This window comes from Pinus tabuliformis, chromosome 6 (genome assembly GCF_031772625.1).
Source record: "Pinus tabuliformis cultivar Carrire ecotype Pingquan chromosome 6, CPIR1, whole genome shotgun sequence".
Classification (NCBI taxonomy): domain Eukaryota; kingdom Viridiplantae; phylum Streptophyta; class Pinopsida; order Pinales; family Pinaceae; genus Pinus; species Pinus tabuliformis.
The window spans coordinates 1,041,589,988-1,041,607,258 of record NC_142292.1 but is presented as its reverse complement, the minus strand read 5'-3'; the positions used below and the strand labels follow the sequence as shown (position 1 = coordinate 1,041,607,258).

At 39.5% G+C, this 17,271-nt stretch overlaps 1 protein-coding gene across 1 annotated transcript in view; it reads left to right on the top strand.

Annotated features, from left to right (window-relative positions):
* LOC149262549 (MAR-binding filament-like protein) overlaps positions 1–17,271 on the top strand; it is a 102,109-nt gene that overhangs the window by 24,514 nt on the left and 60,324 nt on the right. The window contains exon 2 of the mRNA XM_089424888.1: positions 3,278–3,486. Within this exon, the coding sequence (XP_089281014.1) occupies positions 3,278–3,486 (209 nt within the window). The remainder of the gene's footprint in view (positions 1–3,277; positions 3,487–17,271) is intronic.

Sequence of the window (17,271 nt, the reverse complement as noted above, 5' to 3'; positions counted from 1 at the left end):
AGTATAGTTTTTGAATATCTTGTAAGTGGGTCATTGTCGTTGGTATGGGAGTCCACAACGTCTTGTAAGTGGGTCATTATCCATGGTACGGGAGCCCACAATGGCTGGTCTGATCTATTGTCATTTTCAGGGTGGTTGGGTGGTGCTAGGCAGGTAATTGAAGTCGCCTTCTGGTTGGAGCCTGAAAACACTTAAGGGTGGTAGGGTGGTGCTAGGGCAAGTCAGAGCTTGCAAGGGTGTTGGAGCATCCTTTCAGCAGCAGCTGATAAAACCAAGGCGTGGAGTGTCGTTCCAGTTTGAGCTGGAAAATTGAACACTTTTCTGTAGTACTAGCGAGTTGGGGCTTCCCTTTTCAGTTGGAGCTGAAGCATTAATATACTAGCGAGTTGGGGCTTCCCTTTTCAGTTGGAGCTGAAGCATTAATGTACTCATAAATTATTAGAGAAATGTTCGGTGGTTTTTCTCGCGAAAGGGTTTCCACCTAAAATTCTGGTGTTTACTGTCTATTGTTGGTTTATACTTTGAATTTGATGCTGAAGATTAATTAATGCTCTGAAAATATTAATAAGTTACTAATTGATAAGAAACACTGATTCACCCCCTTCTCAGTGTTTCCAACATTTACCAACATAATTTTTAACTAGAGTATGATTTCCGATATCATGCATTGCCTGTTCAACAGCAGATCAATCCAAGATGACAACAGGGTTGGGGATTTTGGGCACAAATTTATGGGCGCAGTTGCTTGGTGGAGCCATTTTGATCAATTAGTTCTACTTATGGGATAGCAGTGTTATCACATGCAGTATGGTTTTCCTTCAGGCCTAGCACTTACAAAAGTTCTTTGATCTCTAAAGGGTTGAGTTTTGAGCTGGTTCTCAGTACAAAGCATATAAGGAGTAAATGCAGATCGTGCAGGGTAAATGCAAATTGACATTATTATTGAATGCCAAAACCGTTCCTACCCTTCATACTCCGATTGGAGGTATTTCTATCTTCAAGGGTGTTCATCTACAATTTTTGTTCAGGTGCATTTCATGGTGCAGCGAGAAGCAAGCAGCCATCTCTTTGTCAGCAAGGGAAGCAGAGTATAAAACTGCCAGAACTATAGAATGTGAAGCTATTTGTTGATATTTTTTTTGGAAGATATGGAGTAGCATCAGAACTAGTCTACAAGTATATTTTGTGATACCCAAAGTTACATTTTACTTGTAAAGAAACTTGTCTTTAATGCTAGGACAGGCACATTGAAGCACACTACCACTTTGTTCCTAAGAAGAATAAAGTACAAAAGTTGAAATTATGCATTATAATAATGTTTTTTTAACTAGAATAAGAATTTCTGGAGAATCAGTAACTTCAAAGGATTGGTTGCCACTATTACACCAGATGCAGCTATTTCATCAATTGCCACAAATGGACTGTTAAAACATGTCTCTGGAGACTTGAATCCATGCAGCCGGGGAAACAAACTTTTCACCAAACCACTTGAGCCTAAGATCCTTTGACTATGCACTGTAATAACAATAATTGTGCTCATATATTTACCAAAGGTCTTGGTAATGAAAAATAAAAATTAAGGTGTGGGGTGTAATAATGTAATATTTATTCTGTTTGTATGTCCAGGTGGCAGAAGTTGCCACATGTGATGGCGAGAGAAGTATTGACAAGTCAGAGGTTAGTAGGGTGATGCTATCATAATTTCAATATGATGGCATTAATTATGTTGTCAAATACTAGAACCTTCTATGACAGGAAGCTAGTTTTAAAAGAATCAATTTGTGGCTTTGGGCAACTTGTTGGAATTTCAAGCTCTAGGTGATGAATGTCCTTCCGATCTCAATCAAAGAAGTAGATTGCTGAATTTAAATGCTGAAATTAAATATCAGACCATAACATCAATCAGACATAGCTAGAAATTAAACAGTGGAAGCATAAAAATTAATTTCTCACACATACGTAATTACTCCTTCAAGTTAGCTTTTCATTCCTTCGAAAAAACTTACAAGGAAACCTTCACACACTGGCCAAAACAACCAGCGTGCACAGCTACCAAAAATGACGGGAACTGAGTTTGTACAGCCCGCTGAAAGACCCAGAAAGAGCAGAAAACTGCTATATGACCTGCAGGACAGCCTGTATGGTTTGTCTGTATGACTGTATGGACTTGCATAGACATCTCCATATGACTGTGTGGACTTACATACAACTGTATGGAACTGTACGGATGGCTGTCTTGTACTGCGTGCTGATGAAGAATGCCTCGTCTCTTGCTGCCTCCTCTCTCTCTGCTGCTCAACTGCTCAAGTATGTGTAAAAGCCTCTACCTAGTACCTTGCCCTGTCTTTATAGTTTTAGTGGAGAATCTATTTTTAAGATTACTCCTAGTCTAAGTACGATTTTAAAATCATCTGCTAAAAATAAGACTTTCACTTTTTTACTAAAATCAAATACAACATCAAATTATATTTTTCAAAAATAGAAAATGTCTCAAATTACTTCTCACATGTTCACTCTGAACATATGTGGAAGTTCCTATCTGAGCTATATTTCTCAACACTTGTATCTAGTGTTTTCTATGTGAGGAATCCTGCTTATGTGAGAGATGCCTTCAAAAGTGTATGTAGAGCAAGGATCAACATGTATTCTGCTGTTACATATTGAAGTAAATTCTGAGATGCTCATTTATATTTATTTTTTCCTACTCCTATACTGGATACAATGCTTCACCTTATCCTACTGATAATTCTTAGCAACAAATCCTTCATGTAAGTATAGCTTAGAACAAAAGCCATATACAGCAAAATTTCAGCTAATTTCCATCTGGTAGTGGAAGAACCCGCTTATGATTTAATTTAAGTTTTATCCTTGTTCAGTGCCTATGGTAAGTATTGCTGTGTAAGAATATTAAATCTAGAAGAGAAAATTCCTGGTAACAAGTGGCAAAACAGAGTTGAGGACATTGTTGTACTATAAACTAAATGCATTTTGAGCGTATAGTTTAACACCAATCATTTAGATCCAGAAGAGTGGAAAAATTGCAAGAAAAGCATAGGTTAGAAGAGCACTAGCAATCTACTTTCGTTAAACTGATAATTTGCAAACTTCATCAAAGTTGTAGACCAGTATAGCTTAAAATAGTATTTATGGTTGCCAATGATTGATAAAAGAAGGGATGTAAAGTCAATTGAATGAAAATTAAAGACATAGTAGTGACTTACCATGCTATAATTTAAGACGTTCATGGTGTCCTGATGTTAATTATTTTCTGTTCCAGGAGGATTCGGTGCTTTTGAGCTTGATACAGGAGATAGAGCCATTGGATGTGAGCCTTATACAAAAAGATGTATCTGCTGATACTTTGGATGCAATGAAGAGGACAATATCTGGAATGCTTGGATTGCTGCCATCAGATCAGTTTCATGTCTTAATTGAAGCTTTCTGGGAGCCTCTTTCAAGACTTCTGGTTTCTTCCATGATGACTGGGTAATTTACCTCTTATGTTTCACTTTGAACTAAATTGATATTGATGAGTATTATATAGTCACTTGTCCATGTCTCTTCTGGTGATATTTTTGACTTGTTTGTTCTGATCACAACATCGGAAGAAAATGTTAAATATTGTTATCTCTATCCAGTTGTGTATTGTTTATAAAGGGGAACTGTGGTAAGTTTCACTTGTCCATGTCTCTTCTGGTGATATGTTTGACTTGTTTGTTCTGATCACAACATTGGAAGAAAATGTTAAATATTGTTATCTCTTTCCAGTTGTATATTGTTTATAAAGGGGAACTGTGGTAAGTTTCACTTGTCCATGTCTCTTCTGGTGATATGTTTGACTTGTTTGTTCTGATCACAACATTGGAAGAAAATGTTAAATATTGTTATCTCTTTCCAGTTGTATATTGTTTATAAAGGGGAACTGTGGTACGTTGTATTTGTAAATGTTCAATTTTACCTTGTTACTCAGTAGCTGGTTCTCCTTCTGTATGGTGCAGCATTTCCAGCAGAGGCCACTTCAATTTCTGTGCTGTCAGTATGAGGGTGCAGCAAATCAGTATGATGGCATGGCACTAGTGTTCTTGGGAGGAGAGCTGGAGTTATTTAGGGGAGAGAGAGGGTGCATGTATGTCTCTAGTATGCATGAGCTAATCTCTTCCAGTTTGTATTTTAGACTGTCAATCCACTTCCGTGAGCTTTGCTATTATGGAGTTTGTTTCTGGATGTATTATCTACTGTTAGAGTATAACACAGATCCCTAGTACTGCTAGAGTGCTGGCAACAAATAACCAGCCTGCTGCCTGCCATAGGGCATTTAATGCCCCTATGGAGGCTGGTTCACCATACATGCCTATGGATTTACCATAGCCCGTTTTGACAGCAGCCCGTGCGGATTCGCTTGCGGATTCAACTGATTCTTTGGCCCCACCCGTCTCCATGCTGGCAGGTTCAAATGGCGAATCCATGCGAAATTGATATTCAAACATCCCACATTCAATTGAGAATGATTTTCATCCTCCCGCACTCATCCTCCTGACAAGGAACCCTGGCTGGAACTGGACGAACCTCCCCTGCAAAAAAAAACCACAGACCCACAGGTTCACTGCAAGTCCACCGAGCCCTCACAAGGAAGATCACACCACCTTGCTGAATCGCAGAGACGCACTGAGGTATTTGACTCCCTGTCTGCCCAATTTAACTTGCACTCATCTGAAATTTTGCATTAGGGATTAATTTGCGGGACGGAGCCCTTCCCATCTGCTCTGCATATTTTCCCTTGATGTATTGTAATCTGAGGTACCCGCCCCTGCGATTTTAGTGGAGATCGAATGAAGACCAAAGAGAACCGCATCTTCGCACCAAAACAGGTCGAAAACTTCAATCGTTAGCACGCCTTTACAGCCACAGTGCAAACCCTTGTTGCGTGAATAGCCTCTGCAGGTCCATCCCTAGCAGCATGCACAACCATAGCAGGCCAAGATACCCTAATCATAGCCTTGCAGCTTAATGTCCAGCTATAAAGAAAACTGTGGCACAATTGATTGATTGAAGAAATCTATGTCCAACTTCTAAGTAGGGATAAACTGACCCCGTTTTGTCTGTAAATATGGTGTCTTATATCTGTATTAGGACTGGTTTCAGATTAATCTCATATTTGTTAACGTTAGTTATTTTATTTGTTTTCCAGTGCAAGAAAGAAACACAAATTAATTACATTTAGAATGGAACCAAAACACATTGGATATAAAATAATTGTTCCTATCTACACGCAAACAAAAAAAAGGTTTATTGTAATAGTGTCAGAGCATAAGTCTTGATTATGATTTACTCGATAAAATAACATAATTATGTATTCATACCAAATTTTGTTATTTTCCTTCTTGTTGCTAGAGTTGTAAGGAAAAACAGACCAACTGAGGCATCAGTTTTAGCGATTTGTTTAATCAATTCACTGATATAGACCAAAGGTTGAAAGCAGTGATTTCAGGCCATTTTAAGGTAGGTTTTAGCACAACTTAGATCCAAAAAAACACAAACCAATCAAATGAGATAAAACAACCTTCACTAGAAAACTACTTAAATAACTAACTTTAACAAATATGAGATTAATCTGAAACCAGTCCTATTCCAGATATAAGACACCATATTTACAGACAAAACGGCGTCATTTTATCCCTACTTAGAACATAGATTTCTTTAATCAATCAATTGTGCCACAGTTTTCTTTATAGCTGGACATTAAGCTGCAAGGCTATGAATAGGGTATCTTGGCCTGCTATGGTTGTGCATGCTGCTAGGGATGGACCTACAGAAGCTATTCACACAACGAGGGTTTGCACCGTGGCTGTAAAGGCGAGCTAAAGATTATGGTTTTCGACCTGTTTTGGTGTGAAGATGCGGTCCTCTTTGGTCTTCATTCGATCTCCACTAAAATCGCAGGGGCAGGAACCTCACATTACAATACATCAAGGGAAAATATGCAAAGCAGATGAGTGCAAGCTAAATCGGTCAGAGAGGGATTCAAATACCTCAGTGCGTCTCTGCGAGTCAGCAAGCTGGTGTGATCTTCCTTGTGAGGGTTTGGTGGACTTGCAATCTTGGCGGTGAACCTGTGGGTCTGTAGTTGTTTTTTGTTGCAGGGAAGGTTCGTCCGGTTCCAGCCATGGCTCCTTGTCGGGAGGATGGGCGCGGACGGAGGAAAATCGTTCTCAATTGAATGTGGGATGTTTGAATACCAATTTCGCGTGGATTTTCCATTTGAACCTGCCAGCATGGCGATGGGTGCCAGCATGGAGATGGGTGGGGCCACAGAATCGGTTGAATCCGCAGGCGAATCTGCACGAGCTGCTGTCAAATCGGGCTATGGTAAATCCATGGGCATGTATGGTGAACCAGCCTCCATAGGGGCATTAAATGCCCTATGGCAGGCTGGTTATTTGTTGCCCTAGGGTGCTTGCTGGAGGAGTTGAGGGCACAGAGCCCAAGGAGTGTTGATGATCCTCCAATTGGGGTGCAGTATTTCTGGCACTTCTATCCATGTGGTGGGGTGCACTAGCAGAGTAGATTGGGGTTAGGGTTTGACTGAGTCACCTTGAGCACTTAATGCATTTGACAAGGTACATGGTATCTTTACTCTGTGTCTTGTTCTATAAAAAAGAGCTAGGGTGCAACACTGTGTTTGTTGGCGAGTTCTAGCTTTGAGCTATAACAGTATAATTTTTCTTTTAGTAAATAATAGATGCAGTATTGAGTGTTTCAGATGCAATGTTACTTGGGAGCGGGAGCGGGAGCGGGAGCGGAAGCGGGAGCGGGAGCGACCATTTTCAGAAGCTCCCGGTTTGGGAGCGAATCGGGGAGCGATTTTTTAAAAATATATATATTTTTTATATTTTTTAATTTTTGATACATATATGTCAACAAAAACATGTAGAATGATGAAATAGACATAAAAAACATAAAAAAACATAAATTGATCATTGAACCATATATCACATCAATCATCTAGAAATTATAATCGTCATCAACCATGTCCACAAGTTAGTAAAATACATATTACAACTGCAACATATTGAGTCTTATAAATCATGATTCATCAAATTCAATATTAAAGTTTCAACTTCAAGCTTTCAGAATTGAAAATTCAATAACATTTATCATCATTGATCACCAAAGTAACAAGTTGTACTTGTAAGCCAAGTTTAACCATTACAAGAAGTAATATCGAAGATATTTCTAAGTCCTAACTTCTAACTGTTAACATGATATGAAATGTTAAAAATTTATAAAATGAAACATGAATAATGAGATGAAATGAAACAACTTTAGTCTTTCACAAAGCATCATATTCATAATTCACAATCATTACCAATGAGTTATAATTGCCAAGGCCCAACTTCAAACTTCAAATTTTCATTGTCACAGTGATATAATGTTTACAAAAAATATCATAATGTCATAATGATATGAAAGAGTCAAGAGTCAAGAGTCAAGGACTCAAAACTCAACAGTTATGAAAACTAAAGTCTAATAGAAACTAAAAAAGACAAGTAAACTGTAAATCTACAAGTGGCCCTTGCCACGAGAGTCTCCAGGAGTATAAGTAGGTCGTGGTGGTCTTCTAGGAGTCTCCCGCACAGACCGACGACCAGAACTAGAGCCTCCATGCGAGGGTGTCAATGGAGGTGGCGACAGCAATGGAACAAGACTCGGGCCCCGAGAACTGCTACTGGATGGTGGAGGTGGAGGTGGCATGGCTGCTGCAGCTGCTTCATTTTCATCCCGTACAAGCTCCTCTTCTAGTTCTTCCATATGTACAATGCCATCCTCCAAATTGTTGTCCTCAGGGTGATTGTCCCAAATTTTATATGTGGGATCTTCATTAGCCCGATCACAGTAATGGCTCAGCAACCTCAAATTGTAGTGCACATAAACCAAGCTTTCTGCTCGGTTTTCGTTGAGCCTGTTTCTTTTCACATTATGTATATAACTGTAGGTGCTCCAACACCTCTCTGCAGAAGAAGAATTTACAACCTGTGAAAGAACTTTTTTTGCCAATTTTGGCAAAAGTCCGTGGCCGCCATATGTTTCCCACCATGTGAGAGAATCAAATTTATCTTTGTCGTCCATTGCATGGAAGTTACCATACAAACCACTGCCACTGAAGTATCTGCCTATTTCAAGGCGCACAGCTGCACATTCCTCCCTGTCAGGCACCAACTTTTCTAATGCTTCCAGATATCCTCTAGTTACCTCTTGATCTAAATGGGGTTTGGTCCTAACACCACCCCCTGCTGCAGGTTTGCCCAACCAAGATTCTGAGTAGTATTTTGGCGTAAGGATATACGCCAAGCAATGTAGTGGAAGGTTAAGCCTATTCCACCGTTCACACACACAATCATGAATCAATTTGTACAAGTTGGGATCTTTATTATGAACAATGTCTTTTATTTCCCCCAACATGGTATCCATTTGCTCATACACCTCGCCAAGCACAGGTTTGTCTGTATCTGCAAACCGAATCATGTTATAAATTGGCTTGGTGAAATCCAATACCTGTCTCACAGTTGTCCAAAACTGCCCATCAAGAGCGGCCTCCTCCACCGTTTCAAAACCTGCCATGTCAGCTACATTTGTAGCCCTTTCCTTTAACACCTGCCAATGTGGACTTGATACCATGCTAGCTAATGCCTCTCTTACCTTCAAAAGGCGCCTGAAGGTGAGGTAATAGCTACCAAATCTAGTCCTCGCAATCTTCAGCAACTCCAATCTCGAGTGACTGCGGAAAAGGCCATGGGTATTGCTATGATTTGTAATAAATTTTATCATTTTTTTTCCTTTCTTGTACAAATCACCAATCCATTGGTATTGTTCATTTTTGTTTTTGACAATATCATGCAACAGAAGGTTCAATGTGTGAACCAAACATCCAGACCAAAATATGTTCGGGTATTTATCCTCAATAATTGCTCCCGCTGCCTTACAATTAGGAGCATTATCAGTGATGACTTGGATGACATTGTATGGGCCAATACGCTCAATTGTTTCAAGCAATGCTTCTGCAATGTTGATAGCGGTCTTGAACTTGTCTGAGTAATCATGTGCAGCTAGAAAGATGGGACCACTTCGGGACACAGCAAGAACACTTATCAATGGCTTGCCTTTTACATTTGTCCATCCATCAGATACAATGGACACCCCATTGTCAGTCCAAGAACTTGTCATTTTATTCAAAGAATGTGATATTTTTGCTTTTTCATGATCAAGGCCAACAGTTCTTGCCTTGTCATACCCAGGGCTCTTGTATCCTTTAGGGGCATCATTTATGGCATAAACCATTTCGTGCCAATAAGGTGAGCGTAGAACATTGAATGGTATCCCACATGCATAGAGGAACCTGTAAACTTTTGAATCCACATCATTCCTACACCCCTCATCAAGGAAATCTGATATGGTTCTACGCCTTAAAGATGATGACCCTGTGCCTCCATGTCCATATCCACTGCCTTGGGAGGATGCTGAAGGAGTTCTTTGTGATGGTGAGATTGGTTCAAAGAAACCCCTTGATCTTTTTGTTCTGTATTGGGCGTCCTCCTCTTCCTTTATGTATTTGGCTCTATCTGCTGTTGACACCTTGTCACAAGTTTTGATTCCTATTTGTTTCTCTCCATCCCATGGCCTTTTCCCGCAGAGGTGTCTTCTAGCACGGGTGTATGAGCCTGTGTAATCAGTGTTGCAATGGGGGCAATGAAATTTAGTGGTTCCACCCCCTCTCCCTGTTTCAGCCCTGTGAACATATTTCCACAATGGAGTTTGGTCTTGTTTAGTTTTTTGACCCTCATGTTCACCCTCCTCCACCTCCTCCTCACTGGGGTTTTCACCCATTTGACTTCCTCCGGCTTCTTCATCCACCTCTTCAGTTTCAGGCCCCCTCCGTTTCCTACTCTCCACCACCATAATAACCATAAAAGGGACCAGGAAGAGGAAAATGCCAATAAATATCCCCAGGTCCATGGTGTTTGATGTTTGTAGGGTTTAAGTCTTGAATCTGCAAATTAATTTAGTTTATTGGGATTAATTCATTTAATTTATTAATTTAATTTAAATTAATGATCTTTAAACTGAAACAGGTAAATTAAACTAACCAAATTAACTACCTAACCAGCTAAACTAACTAAATGATTAAGTTACTTACCTCTGCAGGCTTGCTCCTCGCTCCTTGGCACTTGCTCCTCGCTCCTCAGCTCTGGCTCCTTGCTCCTCAGCTCTTGCTCCTTGCTCCTTTGCTCTTGCTCAGCTCTCAATCTCTTGCTCAATGAAGTTGAAATGATTTTTTTTTGGCCCATTGGGCTTATAAACTAAAAATTTTTTTCTAAAATTTTTATAAATTTCGGGTCCGGCGGATTTTTTTTTCCGCCGAACCTCTCCTGGCCCGTTTAAAATCGCTCTCGGAGCTTTTTTTAATGCCCGGGAGCGATCAGGGAGCGATCGCTCCCCGATTGCTCCCGGGCATTAAAAAATGCTCCGGGAGCGATCGCTCCCTGAATCGCTCCCTCACAGACCAGGGAGCGCAAATTTTTTTACGGGAGCGCGCTCCCGAAAATCGCTCCCGTCCGATTTTGGGAGTGCGCTCCCGAGCCGCTCCCGAGCCGCTCCCGCCCGGAGCGCGCTTCGGGAGCGGGTTCGAAGGGGGGGGGGCGCTCCCCCGCAACACTGTTCAGATGTAATTTCTAGCAGTGCATTTGTAGATTAACATATTCAGTATTTGCTGCTTGGAATGGGGCTTTCAATTTTAAGCTACCTAGGTTTAGGTTAATTTATCTGAGAGCAGAATCTGCTTACCATGGTCTGAAATTTAACATGGTATCATAGCACATTCACTTAAATCCTCCAGATGCATGTATGGAATGGGCGACTCCCTATGAGAGGAATTTGTTGATGGGTTTAGTGGGTGTGACGCATGAGTTTCAGTTAGTGAAGTAGATCTAAACCTATGATAGGTTATTGGGTGAGATGCCTAGGATCTTCTAGCGATTGGAAGGTTGTTATTGGCCCAAGATGGGTGATCTACACTTGGACTAGGCTGGATAGCTTATTTCTTTTGAGTCTGATCAATTTGTACAAGTGTGATTTTAGAGGTTGCTGTGATGGTCAGTTTTGGTCTCAGAGACTGTCACATGATGGTGGGCACTTCCAACTTTGTACTGTAGAAGTGCAGGGTGCATAATCTCTTCGAGGAAGTTGAATTGTGGTATTTTATGGATATGGAGGTTGCACCTTGCACTGCTTGGAATGGGGCTTTCAATTTTAAGCTACCTAGGTTTAGGTTAATTTATCTGAGAGCAGAATCTGCTTACCATGGTCTGAAATTTAACATGGTATCATAGCACATTCACTTAAATCCTCCAGATGCATGTATGGAATGGGCGGCTCCCTATGAGAGGAATTTGTTGATGGGTTTAGTGGGTGTGACGCATGAGTTTCAGTTAGTGAAGTAGATCTAGACCTATGATAGGTTATTGGGTGAGATGCCTAGGATCTTCTAGCGATTGGAAGGTTGTTATTGGCCTAAGATGGGTGATCTACACTTGGACTAGGCTGGATAGCTTATTTCTTGAGTCTGATCAATTTGTACAAGTGTGATTTTAGAGGTTGCTGTGATGGTCAGTTTTGGTCTCAGAGACTATCACATGATGGTGGGCACTTCCAACTTTGTACTGTAGAAGTGCAGGGTGCATAATCTCTTCGAGGAAGTTGAATTGTGGTATTTTATGGATATGGAGGTTGCACCTTGCACTGCTTGGAATGGGGCTTTCAATTTTAAGCTACCTAGGTTTAGGTTAATTTATCTGAGAGCAGAATCTGCTTACCATGGTCTGAAATTTAACATGGTATCATAGCACATTCACTTAAATCCTCCAGATGCATGTATGGAATGGGCGGCTCCCTATGAGAGGAATTTGTTGATGGGTTTAGTGGGTGTGACGCATGAGTTTCAGTTAGTGAAGTAGATCTAGACATATGATAGGTTATTGGGTGAGATGCCTAGGATCTTCTAGCGATTGGAAGGTTGTTATTGGCCCAAGATGGGTGTGATCTACACTTGGACTAGGCTGGATAGCTTATTTCTTTTGAGTCTGATCAATTTGTACAAGCGTGATTTTAGAGGTTGCTGTGATGGTCAGTTTTGGTCTCAGAGACTGTCACATGATGGTGGGCACTTCCAACTTTGTACTGTAGAAGTGCAGGGTGCATAATCTCTTCGAGGAAGTTGAATTATGGTATTTTATGGATATGGACGTTGCACCTTGCACTGATCCCAAAGGACTTGGCATTTCACATACTTGGAAGATTTCCTTGGTCATCAAAGCACTACATGCAAAATTCTTTCCTTAAGTAACCAACTGTTGGGCTATATTTAAAACTCTAATGTCAGTACCGTTTTGAATTCATATGTACAATGTAGTAGTGAACTAACAAATGCACATTCCAAATTCATGCATTGCCCATTAAATTCAAGGCAGCACACATCATATTGCAAATAGAAAGCATCATTCCAAACAGAGATAGATATGAATAAATCTATAAATGAATGCGAGTCCTCCAAACTGGTCGCTAAGGAGTGATTTTCCATCTAGCCATAGGAACCAGCTATGGATTCCATCGCCAAGCAATACCATGATTCTACCAAGGCAAAGGGAACTGGCTAAGGACTCTCAGGCCACTCACCCAACCCAGTTGCTCTCAGGGTCAGCAAAATTGTTCACCACATAACTCTCTAGGCAACCATTCAGCCATCTGCAGCCTTGGCACTTTCTTCCACTGCCTCACATGACACAAGGAAGATCTTTCCTTTCTCTAGTCAGCATCCTTAGGAATTTTCCTCCAATGCTGGAAGAAACTTGAAGGCGGAAGATGAGGAATAGGTGTGTGAGGACTCAGGAGAATCACACAAGAATGTTAATAGAGAATGAAATCTAGAATATAAAAAGAGAGAATAATATGCTTGATACATGTTCTATATGGTGTGGATATCAATACGTATAAGGGACACAATGTCCTGTTACCGCGCAAGTTAGCAGGGATTGTTGAAGATCTGTACAATCTTGTTCGGCTGGCTCACATAACACAATGGCACACTGTCACATAGGCTTAGGTCCCCATTCTTTAAACCCAACTCCTACCAAAAGGCTATAGGAGGCTTCCCATGGATGACTCCATCCAACCATTACATGACCTGCGCTTTGTAATGAGATCAAATGGCGAAAGCGGAGGAGTTTTTTATGCTGTCCTGCTGTTTTACTATGAAAAGTATGCATAGAATATACTAAAACAAGATGAAATATACCAAATATTAACAAAATAACACAGTAATCAAATTTGATGTACAAAAAACATCATAACCAAATGTATAATTATTTCTATGAACAAATGCTTCGTTAGAGGGGTTGCTTTATAAAACAGCTTTCTGCCATGTTTTTATATGTTTGTAACTTTTGCTGAAAATGAAGAAATCAGCAATCTAACCCCTTGAGATTTCACCCAAAAGTACCTAAACACTTTTAGATCTCGGATCTAGGGGTGGGGAGGCTAGAAAGTAGAAGGTTGATCAATTTAGACCATTTCTAAGGCTTCAGACCTATAATAAAGTGATTTTCTACCACATTGAAAATTAACCTTATGAGGTCTTTGGGTCAAAACCCCCCAGGTACACAAACCATAAATTTATTTCAGTTAAAAATAAGACTTTCAAAAGGCTGAAATAATTAAAATGTGAGCTTCAGATTTAAGATATGAACTATTAAAATGAAATTGAGCTTAAAACAAGGTGAAATTTGTTATTTGGAAGAAAATCACCTTGTTCAGTGAAAATCTGCAAATAAAAATCTGCTACAACTATATTCTCTTGCATATCTGCACACATAAGATTGATATACTGGTGTAAAATACATAAAATATGCTCAAGAAAACACATATTTAAATCTAACAATATGCTCACTTACTCCAAGGATTTACTAGCTAGTATGATAATAATTTTGCAGCGAGTTAGTAGTAAATATAAAAAAGGAATTTTTTTTTAGAATTTTTAAATATAAGATGGTTGAAGATTGAGGCTTACCTTTGCCTTTTCACCTTAACAATTTGTGGAATTATGATCAGAACCATTTCTTTGTCAGTTTTACCTTTTGAGGCTAGAGAGGAATGAGGAGTCGGGGGGTGAAACTCTCAACTTAGGCTTGGACTACCTGTAGGAAGATTTGACTTATTAGGAGGATCTACTCATTTGAGATGCCCCCTTCAAAATAGCAACAATAATGCCAATAGCCCAAAATTCTAGATGGAGATTCTCCCTATAGTGCTTGTCAAACACTTCGAAAAGTGTAGTTTTGGACACTATCTAGGGGTGAGGTTAATGTTTGGGCTTTGATCTCCCCTTTATGTGACCATCTGTCCCTCAATGGATTGCTATCTTGACCTTGTGATGAAACAAATACACCTGCAAAATAATCCTATAAAGCACAAGGCGAAAACTAAAAAGGAAAAAAAATAGAAGGATCAACTAAACACAAGTATTTCTTGCAAATTGGTTTCTTTGTATTATGGCATCAAATGATCTCACAGTGAACATCCTTTACTAAAGGGGAGACTAGCCTTTTATAATTTTTATTTTAAATAACTAGATAACTTCTAGTTTGACCCTTTCTAGAAAATAATATTTACTAGTCATCTACATGTTGGAGGCTTACTAATTTTTTATAAAATGTTACATTAAATTCATGACTTTATCCACTAAGAGGTCAAATTGCCTCACAAGTCCCAAAATAAGCGAACTCTCCACTTGCTAAGGGTCCAGAAAGTCAACAAATTAAGAACAGTAGCACTTGGAAGCCCAACGTTCCTCTCAACAACTAGATAGTAACTTGAATCAGTCTCCTAATCTTCCTTGAAGCTCAACTTAGTTGGAAAAATAATATCTTTTGACTTGCAACAATTAGAAGCTTGTCCACATTCTAATCCTCTTGGTCCAAGATACTTCAACATTCACTTTGACTCTCTAACAACTACCTTTATCTATTCCAACATCTAATTTCTTTGACTTTTACATGAATATTAACTTGATTTCACCACCTTTTTCTAGCTGTCTAACGCCGATCTGATTTGGCCAAATGTTCCACCTCATTTGAGTACTATTTGCCTAGTCATAACTTGACATATGCCTTGTTAGCTCCATGTGTCCAAATTTTTGCCACATCACCTTGGTCAAACCCCTGTAAACATGGCCAAATTGAGGATCTTTAATGCCCTTGAGGCAATGCAAAAACGAAGACATGGGTTTCGTTGCTCTCACTAAATATATCACTTTGGAATCAATGCATGTCCAAAACACCTCAATGCTCCACCTGTTTGCCCCTGGAAACCTTCACCAAGTATTTGACTTGACATATTTTGAGCATGCCACCTACAAGTGGAAAAATTTCACGTGGCATGTCATCCTCTCATCAAGCTCTGCAATTTGGGACCTTGTTGACTTTTTGACTTCTGGGCCACTTTGCATTTGGAAATGTGAACTGCCTTAGGAAGCATGAAATGTCGCTAATTGTGAGATTGTCATGTATGAAAAACGTTTGAGGGATACTACACCAATGCCAACGCCACCTACATACTCAATAGACTCATAACCATGTGGAAAGACATAGGTGCACCTAACATGGGCTGGACTGGCCCTTACATTGGTGATCACCCCTACAAAGGCAAGGCTCCTATACAACCATGAGTCTTGAAGTAAGCCTATCAAATGCCCTCAAATCATGTCTAGGACAAACTGAACAAAGATGAACTCAAAGCAATCGACCATGGTTTGACCCAACAAGGTCTAGGATACATAATACAGGGCCTCACAGGCTCTAACTTGTGATCTTGGGCTTGCAATGGTGTGAAAAATGTTGCAACGATATATGGGTACCTCTCCTAGTTAAGCTCTTAATCTAATTTGACACAACTCTATTTATGGCATGTGACATAGGTCACTTGATTACTAATTGAAAGTATGTTATGCCTTTATTATATGACCATTATTATATGCTAACTCTAACACTGTTGCTCAATAGTCATATGGAGAACATGTGTTGGTCTTGGAATACAAACCTGGTTGGACCAAACATGTAATTTTTGTTGAAATATGGCAACAAGAATATTTCAATTTAATTTGTCCTTGAATTAAATTGTGAATTAAAATCGAATTTAGTCTTAACAACTACTTGGAAATAATTAAGTTGCTTATTTTAAATTAATTAGTTGGAGAAATTCAAGTTAGAAGTCTTTCTGAAGTCATGCAAGAGTTATCCCTTAAATTAAGGAGATAAGATTGAGTTATATTTGAGTTGTAATTAGTTAACTCAGTTTACTGAGTTAAGTCCAGTTAAATTAGTTCCAAATTGTTTGAGGAACTAATAGTGAGTTAACAGTCAGTTGATGCATTAATGCACTCAACCAGTGCTATACAGTTAACTGAAGATTCCCTCATCAGAAACTCATGCATGTCTATTCTGAAAAAGACCTAGTTGAGATTAATGTTCAAGGATAGTGTACTATCAGTTGCATGTGTTTTCTCCTGGAGAAAACTCATGCATGTAGTCAAGGATTCATCTTTGAGGATTGCGCAGTTTTGAAGGTTTGTTTTCCACTTGGTAAAAGAAAATCATCCACAAGGAACAACACAAGGAAATAGGAGCTTGGAGGGCAGAGAGGAAGGCTGGAGAAAAGCCAAGATTGCCTGTGAGCATTTGTGAGGATTGTACTAAGAGCTGGCTAGCTGTGAGAGCTAAGGCTTTGTATAATTCCTATGTATTTCCACCATGTATGATAATACAATAGTGTGGGGTTTTTAGCAGAGGAATTCCCCAAAGTATTTTCATGTGTATTGTGCCATTGATTCTTCTTCTTCTGGTTATATTGTTCAGCTCGATCTTTAAGCTTCTACAAATTGATAGTGGAAGTAGGTTATAGTATTTTGCTTTGATTTATATTGCATTATCGGGTTAACCTATCACTTTCTACATGGTATCGGAGCTGTGAACAATATACTGAGAAGAGAATTTGAAGTTTGAAGTTCGGGATTGCAGGTGCAAATCGAATTCATATCATACTTCAAGGTTGGCCAATGGCGTTCTATGGCTTGAGACTCGAGTATGCCTTGGAAGTTAGCTTGAATTACATAGCATGGAAAGATAGAATGGAGGCTGTATTAGAAAGAAAATGGCTTGAAGGAATTCA